The sequence below is a fragment of the Schistocerca serialis genome, chromosome 4 (assembly GCF_023864345.2).
Source record: "Schistocerca serialis cubense isolate TAMUIC-IGC-003099 chromosome 4, iqSchSeri2.2, whole genome shotgun sequence".
Lineage (NCBI taxonomy): Eukaryota > Metazoa > Arthropoda > Insecta > Orthoptera > Acrididae > Schistocerca > Schistocerca serialis.
Window position 1 is genome coordinate 378,865,537 of NC_064641.1, and position 18,494 is coordinate 378,884,030.

An 18,494-nucleotide genomic window follows, 5' to 3' on the forward strand; every position below is an offset into this window, starting at 1 on the left:
TGATGTTTAGAAACAGACATGACAGTTTTTATTTGTCTAGTGTTTCATGTCATCAGATTCTTGTAGTCGTCATAATTCTTGCGCCTTTTGCTGATCACTGGGCTGTTGCAGCGACTATCACCCTCTCGTAACAACCTCGAAATATTGTCGTGCTTAGTGGATCTTGTTGATCGGGCTGATGATACCGCGACTGGTGTTCAGTTGGAGTATTGATTCCTGCTCTCGGTATAGCGTTATCCGTCCTTATTGGGATGGTGGTCTGAGTAAGTAAAGCCAAGAATCAGAAAAGTACTGATATGCTATTGTGTTGCTAGTGTGAGAGACTTTCCGAACACGTATGCGTTTTATTATATCGTTCTTAGTGAGTTATATGCATATGAATGTGAAGCCTCTCTAAGGACCAGACTAGAGCGTTGTCTTTTTGTGGGTTTTCAGGAGGATGAAGAGTTTCATTTTACTGCTAATTCCCCCTGCCATAGTTCCCCTGGTTCAGACGGTCTTCTGAAAGATTCTTATTATCATTTGTGGCGTATCTTGGGTTTTACTTCCATCTTAAACGAGATTTAGCGAGGGGAGAACTGTGCTTGCGTAGTTCCAGGTGGGGAAAATTGTTCTCATTCCGAAGTATCGTGGCCGTTTAGAGGCGACTGATTTTCGTCACCTTTCGCTACTCTCTTTTGATTACAAAACTGTTGCACGGGCTGTGAACAGCAGATTCTTCTTATCACTTGATTGTCTGATTCGTGAACATAATGTTGCCTCCTTGAGCGTACAGTATCGACACCAGTGGCAAAATATAGGGACTGGTTACGGCTGCGGCTGTTATATCTGATCATTGCGCTTTTGTCGCCTTAGATTTTTCTGAGGTATTTCATCGCGTTAGTCACGCGTATCTCGATCTCTTGTTGGCGATTCTTGGACTTACCGCTCCTTCATGCCCCTTTCCTTCTGAATTGTTCAAGAAATTTGCAGCGTTGGTGGTGATCAATGGACGGCTGACGGCGCCAGTTGTTCAAATGGTTCAAATGGCTCTGAGCACTGTGGGACTTAACATCTGAGGTCATCAGTCCCCTATATTTAGAACTGCTTAAACCTAACTAACCTAAAGACATCACACACATCCATGCCTGAGGCAGGATTCGAACCTGCGACCGTAGCATCAGCGCGGTTCCGGACTGAAGCGCCTAGAGCCGCTCGGCCACAGCGGCCGGCTCCGGTTGTTCTCTTTCTAGGAACGCCTCAGGGCAGTCTGCTCTCCCTTGCTGCTAGGGCGTATGACGATGACGTGGTTGTCCTCCCTCGTCGAAGTGAGTGAGGAAGACCCCTTAATAAAAAAGTGGTAACTGTTGGTTTTTGTTATAATTGAGGTATCGGCTTAACTGAAGACAAATGCAAATTTCTCAAACTAAGAAGCTTCGAGGACGCTGCTCCTTCTTGGGCATGTTTTGTGTATCGGCATACATCTTTTGGGAATGTCATTGATCGTTGCCTATTGAAGATAGCGACTTTGAAGTGGAACAGAGTGCCTTAGTAGAACATAAAAGACGCTCGCCTACTGGTTTGTAGAAAATTAGAGCACTGGATGTGGATGCCTATATTTTGTGTAAGACATTTTAAATCGCACAGATCGTTTTTTCTTTTTTTTTTTCATCAGTCTTCTGACTGGTTTGATGCGATTTGCCACAAATTCTACTCCTGTGCCAATCTCTTCATCTCAGAGTAGCACTTGCAACGTACATCCTCAAGTATCTGCTACATGTATTCGATTCTTTGACGCCTTATACAGTTTTTTACCTCTACAGCTACCTCTAGTACCATGGAAGTCATTCCCTGAGGTCTTAACTACGACATAGGCTGCAAAATAAGCAATGAAGGACAGAGCAAGGAGGGCATCAAAAGTAGACTAGCACTGGCAAAAAGGGTATCCTGGCTGGCAAGAGAAATCTACCAGTATCAAACATGGGCTTCAATTTGAGGGAGGTGTTTCTAAGAATTCTAAGAACTTCTCCTTGTCAGTGTTTTCCAAATATTCCTTTCTCCTCTTATTCTGCGCAGAACCTCCTCATTCCTTGCCTTATAAATCCACCTAATTTCAACATTCATTTATGGCACCACATCTCAAATGCTTCGATTCTCTACTGCTCGGGTTTTCCGACAGTCCATGTTTCATTACCGTGCCATTCTGAGCTCCAATCGTACATTCTTAGAAATATCTCCCTCAAATTAAAGCCCATGTTTGATACTGGTAGATTTCTCTTGCCCGCCAGGATACCCTTTTTGCCAGTGCTAGTCCACTTTTGATGCCCTCCTTGCTCTGTCCTTCATTGCTTATTTTGCAGTCTATGTCGTAGAATTCCTTGACTTCATCTATTTCGTGATCATAAATCCTGACATTAAGTTTCTCGCTGTTCTCATTTCTGCTAGTTCTCATTACTTTCGTCTTTCTTCGACTTACGCTCAGTCCATATTGTGTACTCATTAGACTGTTCATTCCATTCAGCGGATAATGTAATTCTTCTTCACTTTCACTCAGGATAGCAATGTCGTCAGCGAACGGTATCATCGATATCCTTTCACCTTGAATATTAAGTCCACTCCTTAACCTTTATGTAGTTTCCATCTTAATTTCTTCGATGCACAGACTGAACTTGGGAGCGAAAAACTACTTTCTTGTCTTACACCCTTCCCGAGCATTTCGTTCTTGGTAGCCCACTCTAATTATTTCCTCTTGGTTCTTGCTCATACTGTATATTACCCGTCTCTTCCTATAGCTTACCCCTATTTTTTCTGCATTTCGAACATGTTACACCATTTTAAATTGCCGAAAGCCTCATCCAGGTCGACAAATCCTATCAATGAGTCTTGGTTTTTCTTTTGTCTTGCTTCCATTATCAACTGTAACGTCAGAAAGGCCTCTCTGGCGCCTTTACTTTTCCTAAAGCCAAACTGATCATCATGTAACACATCCTCAATTTTCTTTCCATTCTTCTGTAAATTATTCTTGTCAGCACTTAGGATGAAATAGCAGTTAATCTGACTGTGGGATGAATTCTCGCACTAGTCAGCTTTTGCAGTGTTCGGAACTGTGTGGATGATATTTTTCCGAAAGTCAGATGGCATGTTGCCAGACTCATATGTCGTACACATCAACGTGAATAGTCGTTTTGTTTCCACTTCCCCCGATGATTTTAGAAATATCCTTATGTTTCCCAGAATGGTCGTGAAGAACCTTTACCTATTGTCTTGCAGAGTTACAAGGAAAGGTTAGATATGTAAACTACGTTAGGAGATTCTGACGAAGGAGGCTTGTCTCTCGTCGGTATCACATGCAAGACGTCTGCATTGTATGTCCGGAGCATGATACTGATTGCTACTAGTGAACTGCATACATCACGACTCTTCACTCTCATAGGGCCTGTGAGTCTTGTTTGGCTGTTGACGCAGGTTAAACTTATTTCAAAGAGAATTTTGTATAGCAGTGAGCTATCTGGGCCACGTCATCTTGAGCAGCCAAATGATCACGACATAATTCCTGTTTACTCAGTTTGCGGAGTGATCTGCCTCATTCTCGTTGAACTGTCACCAGCTCGTGTTTCTTGGAAAGTTGTATGGATCAAAAAAATGGTTAAAATGGCTCTGAGCACTATGGGACTTAACATCTGTGGTCATCAGTCCCCTAGAACTTAGAACTACTTAAACCTAACTAACCTAAGGACATCACACACATTCATGCTCGAGGCAGGATTCGAACCTGCGACCGTAGCAGTCGCGCGGTTCCGGACTGAAGCGCCTAGAACCGCTCGGCCAACGCTGCCGGCTGTATAGACCAACACCAGTCTCGCGATTCACACGATGCTAGTGGCTTCCTATCGTTACAGAGCCATTGAAACCTTAACACCTACTAATGAACGTCTACACCAAACTGGGCGCAGTGACACAGCTACATGTTGTCGATGTGGTTCCAAGGACACGCTTCCACACAGATTTACCTGCAGTGGTCACCTGGGGAAGTGGCACTGGCTGTAGAATCGCTTTCCTCACCTGGACTTCAGTCACTGGGTACGCCATCGACGTTATCCTGCGACTGGATTCCTCCTGATTTCCGAAGTAGGAGACTAATGCCGTGGTGTGGCTCATTGCACATTTTGCAAATTTTGTTGTTGCTCGTATGTGTGTGTGTGTGTGTGTGTGTGTGTGTGTGTGTGGAGGGCGGGGGGGAGGGGCGGTGGGAGGATGACTTTGCAGCTGTACACGGTTAAGGAATATCGGGACGCCCCGCAATTGCCCACTGACGGAGCAGTTTTGCTAACATGCTGAATCTCACGTTTACTACGCGGGGCGTTGGTTAAGGTGGTCACCGGGTGCGGACCTTATCTTATACAAATGTAGAGGCGCCCTAGTGGGGTATATTGACCCTTATCATTTCTCGTTTCTAACTTTGGCAAGCTGTTTCACCAACTGCGTTCTCTCTTACAACGTAGGCGGAAAGAGAACACGTTCAGGTACGTGTTCCACCTTTAACTGTATGTTGCTGCAGTTTCAGTTTAAAAATGTGGCAAGAGATAGCAGAAAATTAAGATACCTGAAGTAATTAAGGGAAAAATGTGGTAGAGCGTGTGGCTCCGAGCAGAAAAGTTGCAGGATCGAATCGCAGCGAGTCAATTTTTTCACGAACAAGTGGTCTGAACAACAGCCTGGCAATTCGCCGACCCTCGTTCGGTTGTGATCTCGTAAAATTTTTTCTCCATTTTATTTTACTCCTCGCAATTTAAATTATTAATGATAAAGTTTAAAAATATTTAAGTAATTCAATTGTTATACGCAAAATTATTATATTGAGTTTAGATATGATTATTACCCTTGTAAGACAAACGGCTGTAGGCCACCACATTGTAGTACATGTCCGAAAGAACATACAGCGCATGAGTATAATCGAGGGAAAGACGGCCAATGATCTCTTCCGTGTCGATACACACCAGGCTTGAACTCACGGGGATCGGTAAAATGCGCGTGTAATGAGTTACGGTCTGACGAGAGGCGTGCTAAAGTACTCCGTGTAGGGGCGATGCCCATAGAGTCCGGATGGCATAGTAACCGCAGCATCTGCCTAGTAAGCAGCAGACACGTGTTTGAATCAGTCGGCTCTCAGTCGTGTTGCGAATCGGACATGCACAGGGCTCTGTGCGGAGCTCCGCGATTGGGCCATTGTGGACTCGCGCGGGTAGTGTACTCGAACGACGGTGGCGGTTTCGTACAGCTAGGTCACGTTGAAATTAACGTTTTAACGTTCCATGTCCAGTAAACACGACCTAAGACATACGAAGTAGAGCGTTTCTTAAGTAATGCACTTCGATCCACAGGAACTCCTTGGCACACCAGGTGTACTGCTATGAGATGAGCGTTTTTTTGTGAAAATGAAACACTAATTTTTATTTCAAAAGTAAAAACATTTTATTCAAAGTACTGACCATTGCTTTCTATACATTTTCACCACCTTTCTGGCAATTTGTGGACACCATGCCAATAGAAATGTTCGTCTTTTGAAGCAAACCAATCAGGCACCCAATTCTCGACTTCTTCGTAGGAATCGAAGTGTTCCTCAGCCAATGCGTATCCCATTGATGAAAACAAATGGTAGTCGGAAGGGACCAAGTCTGGTGAATACGGCGGGTGGGGTAGCAGCTCCACGTCAACTGTTTTGATTGTATCGGGAACCTGTTTTGCTTTGTGTGCAGGTGTATTGTCGTGTAAAAAAATTACTTTGCCATGTCTTCTGGCCCATTCTGGTCATTTTTCGATCAATGCATAGTTCAATTTTATCATTTGTTGTCTGTAGCGATTAGTATTCACAGTTTCACTAGGTTTTAGAAGCTCATGATATACGACACTTTCCTGAGCCCACCAAACACAGAGCATTGTCTTCTTGCCGAATCGATCTGGTTTTGCAGTCGATGTTGATGGTTGTCCCGGATTAACCCTTGATTTTTCGCGTTTAGGATTCTTAAAATAAATCCATTTTTCATCGCCAGTAACAATTCGATGGAAAACTGGTTTCTTTCATGTCTTTGAAGCAAAATTTGACAAATGGTTTTTCGGTTTTCCATCTGTCTTTCATTCAATTCATGTGGCACCCATTTTCCACACTTTTGGATCTTTCCCATAGCTTTCAAACGGTCAGAAATTGTTTGTGGTGCTACATTTAGCATTTCTGCCATTTGTTCCTGACTCAAAGTATCATCGTTATCCAATATTGCTTGCAATTCGGCGTCTTCGAACTTTTTTGGTGGTCTTCCACGCTCATTTCTTACTTCAAAATCATTATTTCTGAACCGTTGAAACCATCTTTTGCATGTTTCTTCTGATAGGGCATGATCACCATATGCCTCGACAAGCATTCGATGCGACTCTGCAGCACTTTTTTTCAAATGAAAACAAAAAATTAATGCTTTCCGCAAATCATCACTTTCTGGTACAAAATTCGACATTGTTAACACGATGAAAACATATGATGTTGTTTGTTCCATGACTTCATGTATACTAAATATCTTTGACAGATGTCATACCAATCAAACAAACAAAAATTACGGCTCGTTCACAACATTTGTATCTTAACGCTCATTAAATACCGGTACACCTTGTACATCTTTCGATTGTCTCCAGCACAGTTTACCTGAAATTTGTCGATGAAGAAGCAGGCGAACGGCTTATTCGCCGTTCCACCTATGGCTATCGTTTCCACCACTCGGACGGCAACGCGAGTGCAGTGACTGTCGACCATACAGGGCTATTAGTTTGGTACATACGAATCGTCGAGCTACCGTATGAAGTTCCGGCCACGCTGCACGTGCACGCGCTGCGGCCTTACTGGGAAGTACCAAGTCACATGGAAGGAAAGTGACACACGTTCGAGAGGTATCTTGTTCTGTACGGAGTGCGTCACGTGCGAATCGAACGGCGCAAACACATCTCGTCGTAGGTGACCGTTAGTGGCTGTCGAGGGATCGTCGCTTATGACGGTCAACCTCGGACTTGTTCGGGGTACAGGCAGGAGGGGCATGTTCGCTCTAAATGCCTTAAGAGGCGCCTCGTCCAGATACTACGTGCGGGTACGTCGCCTACATCGCGACCGACGACGCTTCTACTACATACGTCGTGGCAACGAGGAACACGAAGGACGCGGACGTTGTTCTGTTCCAGTTACCGAGCCCCGCGTGCCCGGTTTCCGCACCCACGACGCTACGGATTGCATCGGAACCTCGACCTGCTCGGCAACAGTGACCACATCCGCACTATAGCCGTGTTAGAAACTAGAGCAGCTGGAGATCGATTCGAGCTTGGACACGGAGATGCGGGAGGTGTCTACTGTTCACCGTGTTCCACAGGACACGAACGCACGTCCCCGTAAGCAGAAGTCGCTCAGACGACGAAGGAAGAGGAGGATGTCCGTAGAAAACGCTTGTCAAAATGCTGACATGTTGCTGGAAGATGAGGACAATCCCTCTGCTGCCTGGACTGTGGACACTACTACGACGGTTCCTCGTTCACTGCTGGCGACGTCCGCCCAAAGAGAAAGACAGTCTGACGATGCTCGACCTACTTACGAGCCACCTGGAGACTTTCCGGCTAAGACACGAGATGAACGACATCCATCGCCTAAAGTACCACAGCTCCAACTTAGTGATTGGATGTCCCAGGTGGAGATGTAAAAAATGATGTCAGTCTCGAGTGACCACGTAATTTCCCTTGCCGGCGGATCGTTGGACGGACAGCGCAACCGATCAGTAATACATATTTTTCGAGTGACAGGGCGTTCAGAAAGGGGACGTTGTGATTACTGGCATAAACGACTGCAAGATACATTATCGTACTATCCAGTCACCCAGCTAAATCGGATTGGTATATCCGGTGTCAACGGCCTGGTCTGCACCTGAATGTTTATGGATACACGTCTTACGTCCACCCAATTATCGACAGTGGTGGTGGTACGCGATGGTATAAAAACAACGGGTATTAAATATTTGGCGTCAGCGCGAGGCGTTGCGCTCACCATCAGTGCCGTCCGCCTTGTGAGTCTCTATGCCCCTTCTGGTACTGCAAAGCGTCGAGAGCAAACACTGTATTACTCTAATGAGTTCGCTCCATTGTTTCAATGCACTACAGATCATTTCGTGGTTAGCGAAAACTTTAACACCGCCTTAAGCCCTAAGGATCAGATTCCTCGTCATGTCCCGTGTCCGGTTCTTCACGCGAAGGTCAGGGACCTCGCTTTCGATACGTGGACAGCAGTCCATGGTGACCGACGCGAATATACACACTCCTCTAGCCAGGATTTACCGTTCCCGAGATCTTCGGGCAGTGACTGTCGGTGTCGAGCTGTGGTCCACTCTATTCACCGACCATCTGGCCTTCATCTGCGCAGTGACCCTGCCACGACAACAGACGAGCTGCAGTGGAGGACCTTGGACTGTTAACGTCAGCATACTCCGGGAAGAGGCTTGGCGTCTAGCCATCAGTGATACCTGGCACAAATGTGAGCGACGACATCATACATCTGATTCTACGATACGTTGCGTGGACACACAGTGCCAAACCAGCTTTTCGACTCACGCTCATAGTGTATCGATGAAACAGGGTGTTTTAGCAACGTTCGACCTCTGAGTTTTACTGCACGGTCTTGGAGAAACTAGCACCGCAACAACCTTGGCCAGAGCGCCAAACTTTCGTCCACCTGATACAGGAACAGTTTCTGCAGATCGTGACTACCAGACTGGAAGGCACGCGGCTCGAGGGGTACTGCAAGATTCCATCCCAGAGAAACGTGCTGCTCTCTATCAAATCATCAGAGAAAGGAGACATAGCAAGAGGCGACCCATCACTGCAGCTACTGTGGCGGACGGGCAACGTGCAGGCACACACATCGCCATCTCCAGTGTCCTCACAACTTATTAACGCATTCTCTATGTGGCAGGTCAAGGGCCTGACACTGACATCGCAGACGTCCTGCACGACCTTCCACCTTCGGCGAGCTCGCAAGGAGACGATACATTCTTGGAGGCCGTCACACTGGAATAAATGCACGTGGCCGTTCGGTGGGGCGTGAGAAACAAATCCTTCGGACCTGACGGTCTTCCGCTTCTATTTTATAGCACTTTTTCTGACCTAATGGGGGAAATTTGGAGACTGATGGCTGCGAACTCCTCGATCCAGACTTTCGCACGCACCCCCCCCCCCCTTCCGCCGCTAATTTTTGAAGGGCATGGCAATACCCCACCCAAAACCATAAGGGTGTCGCCGACCACAAGACTTTCGGTCGTTGACATTAGTGAATTGTTATTACAAACTGTTCGCAAGCGTACTTGGTGCTGCCGGCCGAAGTGGCCGTGCGGTTAAAGGCGCTGCAGTCTGGAACCGCAAGACCGCTACGGTCGCAGGTTCGAATCCTGCCTCGGGCATGGATGTGTGTGATGTCCTTAGGTTAGTTAGGTTTAACTAGTTCTAAGTTCTAGGGGACTAATGACCTCAGCAGTTGAGTCCCATAGTGCTCAGAGCCATTTGAACCATTTCTCGTACTTGGTGCTCGCTTCGTCGCTACTGCTGCAGATGTCGTTCACCTTTAACAAACATGTCTGCAAGGTGGCAGTAATACACACACTGCATTAAGATCTTACACAGATTATGTGGCGCTCATGTCGGCATGTCGCTTAGAAGGCTCCCTCATGGCGGTTGACCTAGACCACGCAGTTGACAGAGCTGAGCACGATTTCTTGCAGGCTGCCTTACAGAATCTGGACCTGTCTCCAATATCGGCAGGTGTGGTTGTACGTCTCATTCACGGGATCCGTTCCACTGTCCTTGTCAATGGGTACAGCTTGAACCGTGAATTTACTTTCAAAACCGTTTCTTAAAAATTTACTTTATTTACTAGCGATTCATCAAGAACATTAACACATTTAATCACACTATGTGAGCGTGGAAGTAGTTGCCAGTGTGTAACTGATGAAAGCAAATTTCTTTCAACAAATGGAAATTTTATTCCTAAAAAACCCTTTCTTTTTTTTAAAAAAACACAGATCTAAAAATTATAATCAGCAAGCACCCTCTTAATATCAAGTTGCAATTTATTCTGAGGCAGAAATAACGATTTTTTTTTCTTTTGACAGTATGAGCTTTCGGGCTGAGAACCTTGCCGCTCCCTTTTAACACGGCCGTAGTCCCGACCGCTCATAACAACACTGGTGCAAATCTGCAACACACCAGATTACTTTAAACAAAAATTTTAACAACTCACACAAGCACATAAACTATACACCCCGTACGAGGGATGGAAATGGTACAAAACACTAATATTAAAAAAATTAACTTGTCACCGAAGGTGCAACTTGATTTAAAAATACTCTTACGGTGGAAGGGTGGCAACTTTATATACTAAAATGGCCATTTAAATAAAAACCCATGAAGTGCAGTTTTACATAAAATATACAAACATGATCTATGTTACACATATACCGCCTCTCAAGATGACAGGCATATTTCAGGAATTCGGCCGTTACACTTCAATTAATAAATTCGTTAACACCGAATCCGACAAAAATGACAGAGGCAGCTATTAACGTACGGCAGACCGACAGACACACAGACCAGACAGACACAAATGCGGACGAGAGACAGACGAGCAAGATGGGGACGAGACTGACCAAGAAAACAAGTAGAATTTAACAAGTAAATGAAACAACATATATCCAGTCACTTAACTTCTTATAAACTGTGATTTCTGGCGAAGACCTGGCGCAGCACCCCCAACGCTCTCCCGAACCGTCCGCTGCCAGCCGCTTCAACGGACGCAGGAAGACGCGCCGAGCACCCGTCTCACGGCGTCGCAGCTCGCGCCGGCCAGCCCGTTCACTATAGAGTGCTCAGTGCAAAAAGGATGCCCCCTGTCAGCCTTTCTCTTCGCCGTCACCCTCGAGCCAGCACTTCATGTTCTTCGGCAGCGTTTGGGGGGGCTTTCGTCTCCTCAATGTGCATTTTGAATGTTGTGCCTACGAGGACAACGTAGTTATCTTGACGAGGTCGGCAGAAGATATACATACGGCGATCGCGTGACTTCGGCGCTATGGCAAGGTGGCTAGGCGCCGTATCAACCTGGCGAAAGTCGCACTACATGAATGTGGGCAGAGGACTGAATATCAGTACGCCAGTAAGCAATACGAAGGTCCCGGCGATGAAATGTTTGGGAGTGAGTGACGTTCTGTGGGAGCGCGCAGCGCGCAGCGTGCAGCAGCAGCTACGTATAGCCGTCTACCTAATATGATCCGCACGGAAGTGCGTCTCCATATCTTTCTAACACTTGACTTGATGTTGCGGGTACATTTTGTAAACGTGTACCTCGCCCTGAAAATTAATCATTACACACGCCCTCTCTCAATGCCATCTACGGTGTCTGCGTAGGCGGCCTTTGGTCATTTCGTCAGCGATGATAGGGTGTTCAAGGCCCGTTACGAGACACTGACATTGCGGGCGGTATAAACGTACAAAACAGGGCTCGCGTTCTCTTTCTGCGGACGAGGTATGCCTATGTGCTTCAGACAAGGACACTCCCACTGGTACACTGACTGATGCGGTGGCGCCTCAATCCCTCTGGCCGCCGATTCCTGTCACATTCGCAGGTATCTGGGTGACGTGAGTTATCTGTTGGATGGTTATCTTTTGGATGTCCTGCGGACCACGCAGGCTCTCAGAACCAATGATTTCTACCACTATCTTCAACGGACACTGCCTGCTAATGTGTTGAGTGGTACTTAAGTAAATAAATTAGTGAAATCAAAGTGAAGTAGAAATTAGAATATAAATGAAAAACTTAGTTTAGTTTAGAAGAATTACACACTGGCAAACAGAGGGCAGAACAGCAGAGCAGAAGAGACAATGACCATGAAGTCAGCAAGTTCCACATAAGCGGACGCTGTCGATTCAGCCGTCAGGGCATCGCCCGACCGGCTCACGTGTTTCTCAGTAGTCACATGTGATCAAAGGCCCTCGCCTACATTCCAAGAGCCAATAACCGACGTTAAGAAGATTCTTCAAGAAGCTTTTCAACGTGACAGAGGAGGCAATGACCGTGAAGTCGTTCACCTCCAGTAAACTGAAGTGAATAAATATGCGAGGCGCAGTGGGACCGACGGACGAAGGAAGAAGAGAAGAGTAGCTGTAGTTGTCAGTCAGTTTCGGTGCTGAAGACCGTCATGCAAGAAGAGACTACATCATGCACAGACGCACCAAGTCCGCCGCTGTAATGGAATAGCAAGCAGCAGCCTCGGCGCCAGAAGACAGAAGTTAAAAAGGTATTTGAAGTCTGATTTTTACGTACCCGGGTGACTCGTGAGGACGGGAAGGATACGGCCTCACATCAGCAGTCACCTGTGAGCTGGGATGAAGATGTGACAGCCGAAGACTGGCAAGCGGGAGTCCGTTGTTCGAGTCCGGGACACTGGCCTTCCCCCGCCGCGCCGCTCCGCTGGCCGACGCACAACACACGCGGCCGCTTAGAGAAGAGTAACAATGGGACGCCACATCCGAGGTATCACCATCCGATGCACGACTTCGCTCGCAATAATTAAACGGGCCACCTCGAGCTGCACGTCTCCAGTCCTCCAGTCAGCTGGGCGAGACGGCGACACGAGATATACACTGCCACGCGTAATCAGACGCCGCCGCTGCCGCAGCAGAAGGCTTCGCAATCGACACAGCTGCTGTTCTCCGAGCCAGAACATCGAGTAAGGAAACAGTTGTATGAAACTTGCAATAAAAGTTATTTTATGTAAAAATGCTGTTTCATTCTACCTCATACCCGAGCCAAGGAAGAATCCACCCTGCCCACATGTTGTTAAGAGAGAAAAATTAATTTATCTAGTAGTTTCACCCTGACATAATGCTTTAGAATGCTCATCCTGACAATCGACAAGCATCAAAAGAGGAAACCCAGTTACATTTAGTAGCAGAAGTGCTACATTTAGTTACAGAATTGTTACAAATGAGACTGTACGTCGACGTCCGGCGTTTGCCTGAACGCGGGTGTAGAGTAATGTATACATACATTCGCCTTTCCTTCTCACTGCGGTGAGGGCGCTGTGGTATCGGATAACGACCGAAAAATTCCCCTATCAACAGCGTTAACACGGTATACATCGTGCCCTCCCTACCCCAGATTCACCGCTGTCGGCACCGACGTACACCGTTTCGCTTGTGATACGGTGGCCGGCTACTGGCTCTTCACACGTCGCATGTTGGCGTTATTTCTGCGACGGACGCCTCAGTACATAGAGCCCTCCGAACTGATCCATCCCGACGTCACTTACGCCCCTGCTACTCGTCATAACGCCACGGTGCGTGTTAAAAGTATAACGTTGTCATACTCTTTTAGTGAGGGCGTTGCAGCGTTGTTAGATTTTTGGCACTAATTAAAGATCTATCACACGGTTATACGGCGCAAGGCGTAATGTGGATCGCACTTTGCGAATTACTTGGGGTCGTCGTTTAAGCACACTTCAGACCATTGGGGTGAACTGGGCGTGAGAAGAGACTGACGTTATAGCACACGATGGACTGGCGACAGACATCAACGTTAATTATAGGGTGTTTAACCCTCATTGAATGGGAAGACGACCTGGATATCCCACCGTCTGGCTGCTGTGAACATTCTCCGAAGAAGATTAAAAAAATAAAAGAAAATACAATTAAAAACACAAATAAAATATAAAAGTAAAAAACCAAAGGTGAAATATAATAAAAGTATTCTTTTTTTATTTTTATTTATTTATTTACTTTATTTTATTTTTTTTTACACAGACATTCACCGATGTGCTTCATTTTTGTTCGTAGGCGGAGTCTGAAGTGGCGGCAAACATCCGTCCTAGTTAGCTTATAGGATTAAAGTGGCGGTGGCACTACCTACTGTTTTTGTTTGTATGTTAGATACGCTTTTGGAGTATCAGGGATGTTATGGCCGACACTTAAGTGGAAGAGGTCTACGAACTAAAAATCCCGGTCCAGCACAAATTATCAACTTTCTCCATTAGTATAAATGATTGCCCACTGACAGACAATGCCTCTAATTCCTTTGTCTTAATGGCTTTCAAACCGGTAGCAGAGATGGAAATCGGTCACACTTGTAGGTAGCATTGAGCAGAGAAGAAAAGTCTAGTAAAAGCTTATCTCACTACATAATATCAATGAGCTGCAACAAGCTTTGTATTTGTGACAGTATCTCTCAATTGTAGTTACCGACCAAACGTCGTCTCCCGAAACCCCCGCTCCGCTTAAGAATACAACGTTCGATGAGATCAGAAACAGGAAACTGTATGATTGACACTTAATGTGACCAGTAATTTGAACTAAATTCCCGGTGACTCTTTTGAAAATAGCCACTTTCCAATAATATAGTATTCCGTATCTGTGTAGATTTTGCGTAATAGATAAAATAACAACGTGTATTATTATCACCTGGGATGGCTTACTGACACAAAGATTCTTGGAAGCATAGCTGAGTATCACAAAAGTGAAACACAATTAATTCTGATTATATCAAATTTTGTTCCTCTTAAAAGTTCTGGAATATATTTAAATCACTTTGGATGATGGCACTAAACGAGGTAAATATTAAAAGAAATTAGCTTTTGTTTCGTAATACTGATGTTTCAAAATTAACATTTCATACATATTTCCACTGGTTTGAAAGTCTTACTGTTCGTTTCTGATTAGTTCATCAACAATTTGCAAAGATAACTGTTATTCTATTGTCACATCTGTGTATTGTGCTGGTCAAGATTTTATTACATTACAGAACTAACGAGCGGAGTGATTCAGGCTCTGAATTCAATAACCCCAAGGAATATCTGCGTCATGAGCTACAATACAAAACGACATTTCGGACCTGCATGCATTTACAGATTATGTACATTACAGTTGTAGCTAATTAGGTTTACACTGAGTTCGTCGGATTGGTCTAGCAAGCATCATCACTGCGACATGAAAAATTCTTACCTTGAACAAGTTATTATTGTTATTCACGTATGGGCCCAATAGGACCACCGAGGTACAATCCATCAGTGTCGTTTTTGATGGTTGGCCTTCCTTTGTGCCATCTAACGCAACCATCTTGGATCAGCCATCTTGGATAAATTTGGCAACAATGCAGATAAGGCCTTATCTGCTTTGTTCTTCCTGCTTACACCTACTGTTCTGATCTCGCTTTTCGGCCTGACACCACCGCTATGCAAGATAAAGTTATTTGCACTTGATAGCACAATGGTAATCGGCCATCACTCTACTATGCTATGAAACGTGCAACTGCCACATGGGTCATCAGCGACAATAAATTCATATCGCTGATGCAGCACACGTTGATATAGTAAAGACACCCAATTTATGTACACTACTTGTAGTAATCGTATTACATCTGCTCATTGTCTGATATGTTTTAAATCTACAGATATTGTCAATAATCAAAAATACTTGCAATCACCAAACAAAGTTACTTATTTTGTGACTTGACTGGCAAAAGCCTTATTTATATAGTACATGCAAAGAAAATATCTATTTTGCCATAACTGTAGAGCCCCCTCTCACAACACGTACCTGTGTTCCATGCTCCAGCCATGTCTTTCTGAAAATTGGTTCCTTCTCACCACTGATGCCCAGCTGAGGCAGCTATAACTCCACACCATCGCCTTTGAGATTTCCTTTCTTTTGTATTAAAGTACCTTCTGTCTGTAACTCGAAGTGCTACCCTTGCAGAATGAAATCTTCCACAATTTTACCTCTCCCGTACTATAGTCTACAACTTTGTCAGGCCTTACTTTTCCTCTGCTTTTTGCATCACCTTGGACGCATTTAGCCATCTGAAAGAAGGGGTTTCGGCTGCTGAAAACTACGTAGTATTTCTAATCAGGAAACAGTTTCTATCCAGCTTTCTAACTTTCCAGTCACTGAGGCTTCACCCACGCTTTCATGACTTGGGTAATCTCAGCCAACACCTCCTCCCCTCACCGACTTTGTGACAATGGTGGAGCTTACTCGTTTCTCTCTCTCTCTCTCTCTCTCTCTCTCTCTCTCTCTCTCTCTCTCTCTCTCTCTCACACACACACACACACACACACACACACACACACACACACGATATACGCCGAGAACAAAAGACAAATGGAAAAGCAAATCAAAAATGATACCGCTCAGTCCATTAGATCTGCTTTAATGTAAATTCTCAATCCTCAAGAGTATAGCATTGGTACACATTCATAAGAAATTCCTACCTTATTTACAGAAATTGTTATGTCTTGTATTCCAGTACCTGCTCTTCAGAATGTGCTTCAGAATTTTCCATCCTTTGTACTGGGTGTCTCTGATGGGATTGATTTTACCCAAGCAGTTTACGCTGCAGATTTCATGAGGATGAGTGAATTCACTCTATACTAAAATTTTAAACAAATACTTTAGCTCTAGTTACAGATTTCACCAATCACATGTACCTCCAAACCGACTTAACGCTGTTTTGTTCTGCGGTACATCAGCTAATTACATCAACGCTAGCTAATTCAGTTGCGTCTAATATTTATATCTCCATTTTTGCACTGTCACGAATAATCTTCACAGCTGATGTCATTCCTGCTTGCAGGAAAGTAAGTGACAGCATTGCGTCATTGCATTTCAGATATTGTATGCTATGAACTGTTAAGAGGCCTGGATGTACCAAACATACTGACGCCTGTCGGCATAGTTACTTTTGTACAGGAGATAAATGTAATAAGGTAAAATTTATGGAGGACTTGATTACAAATCCTGGAGCCTGTTGGAGTAGTTATTTTTGTAATAGAGTTATATGTAATGGATTGAAATTTATAGAGGGATTTGACTATGAGTAGTTCAACAGAATGTAGATACAGTAGTTATGCATAAATGCAGAGTTTTACAAAGGATAAAGTAGCCTACTGATGAGAGCTGCATTAAACTGATCATAGTTTTGAAGACTATTAAATACGAAGATTTGAAGTTACTTTTGCAGGAAAAAAATGAATCTGTAGATAAGGTTCTCAGAGTCTTGCTGATAAATGTTGAGCTGCTGCTGATAATTAGGTTACCCGATAGGAGATGTATTCGGAAGTGTCTTCGTTTTTTAGAAATCAACGGAACTTCGAACGAGCAGTGAAAAATACTTTTCAAAGAAGTGACCAGACAGTGAACATTGATTTCACGCGTGCAAACCAGCCATAAAACGTCCGTTGACGCTGGTGTGGTGTTCAGTCACTAGAAGGACACAGATCTGACGTACCGACATTTGTTTCAGGGACCTCCGGTGCCTGAGAAACACTATCCACACCAACCTCATGTTCACCTACATGCTCGCCGACTTCATGTGGATCGTCACTACCACACTACAGGTAAGCCGCCGCTACTAGCCACAGTTACATCACAGCAGGGTCCTTCGGTGAGAGCTTTTGCGAAACGAAGTAGATATTTTCACACTAATTTGCATTCAAATTCACACCTCACAAATACAGTTAGATTTATGTGAATATATTATAAGGTGATTTAAGTTCCAATTTTAGCATACTACTCTTAAAACCCGGGGTTCCATCAGGATGTGTTAATTTCTTTTTCCCGAGTGATTTTCGAGTAATCTAGACAATAGTTTAAACCACCGTAGGGGCCACTCATTCAATGAAATATATTAAAAAACTAGAAACCCGCCTCGATTGCGAAAAAAAGGACCTAGTGTTAACCTAGGTTTCGGCGTGGATAATTACACCTTCTTCAGAACAATAAAACCCACAAGTGCCTAAGAAGACCTTTGTCAATGATTAAAGGAACACCATATTTATAAACGAAGAAAAGGAAAACACAAACAGTACATATGTACAAAGTCAAAACCACTACTTAACTTAATGGTGTACGCTCCACCTGACACCGGCCTATGTTCGATGGGCCATGACCCGCCATTAAGTTAAGTAGCGGTTTTGACTTTGTACATGTGTACTGTTTGTCTTTTCCTTTTTTTCGTTTATAAATGTATAGCTACGGTGTTCTTTTAATCATTGGCAAAGGTCTTCTTAGGAACTTGTAGGTTTTATTGTTCTGAAGAAGGCGTAGTTATCTACGCCGAAACCTAGGTTAAAACTAGGTCCGTTTTTCGCAATCGACGCGGGTTTCTAGTTTTTTAATATATTAACCAACGATTACTGACGTGCTGCGATGTTGAAGGTTGTTACATTCAATGAAACTCAGAATTACAGTTATGCGATTATTTATCCGCTTAATGAAAGAATGCAAAATCCTTGTACTCTTCAGAGCACTTCGCTTTGCATCCATAAATCCTATAGCATCGTGTTCGAGTCCCTTCAGACTATTGTAAAATGAAGGAGGAAACAATGCACACGTGAAATGGCGGAGGTGACTGATGCTTTCAGAATCGCACTTGTTATCAGCTTATCCCCTGTAGACCATCT

General features: G+C 44.5%; 1 protein-coding gene across 1 annotated transcript in view; it reads left to right on the forward strand.

The window, feature by feature from the left end:
* The window catches only part of LOC126474677 (diuretic hormone receptor-like), a gene marked incomplete at its 3' end in the record, with an annotated part of 1,060,935 nt that overhangs the window by 893,584 nt on the left and 148,857 nt on the right, over positions 1-18,494 (forward strand). Inside the window, exon 7 of the mRNA XM_050102155.1 lies at positions 17,336-17,429. Within this exon, the coding sequence (XP_049958112.1) occupies positions 17,336-17,429 (94 nt within the window). The remainder of the gene's footprint in view (positions 1-17,335; positions 17,430-18,494) is intronic.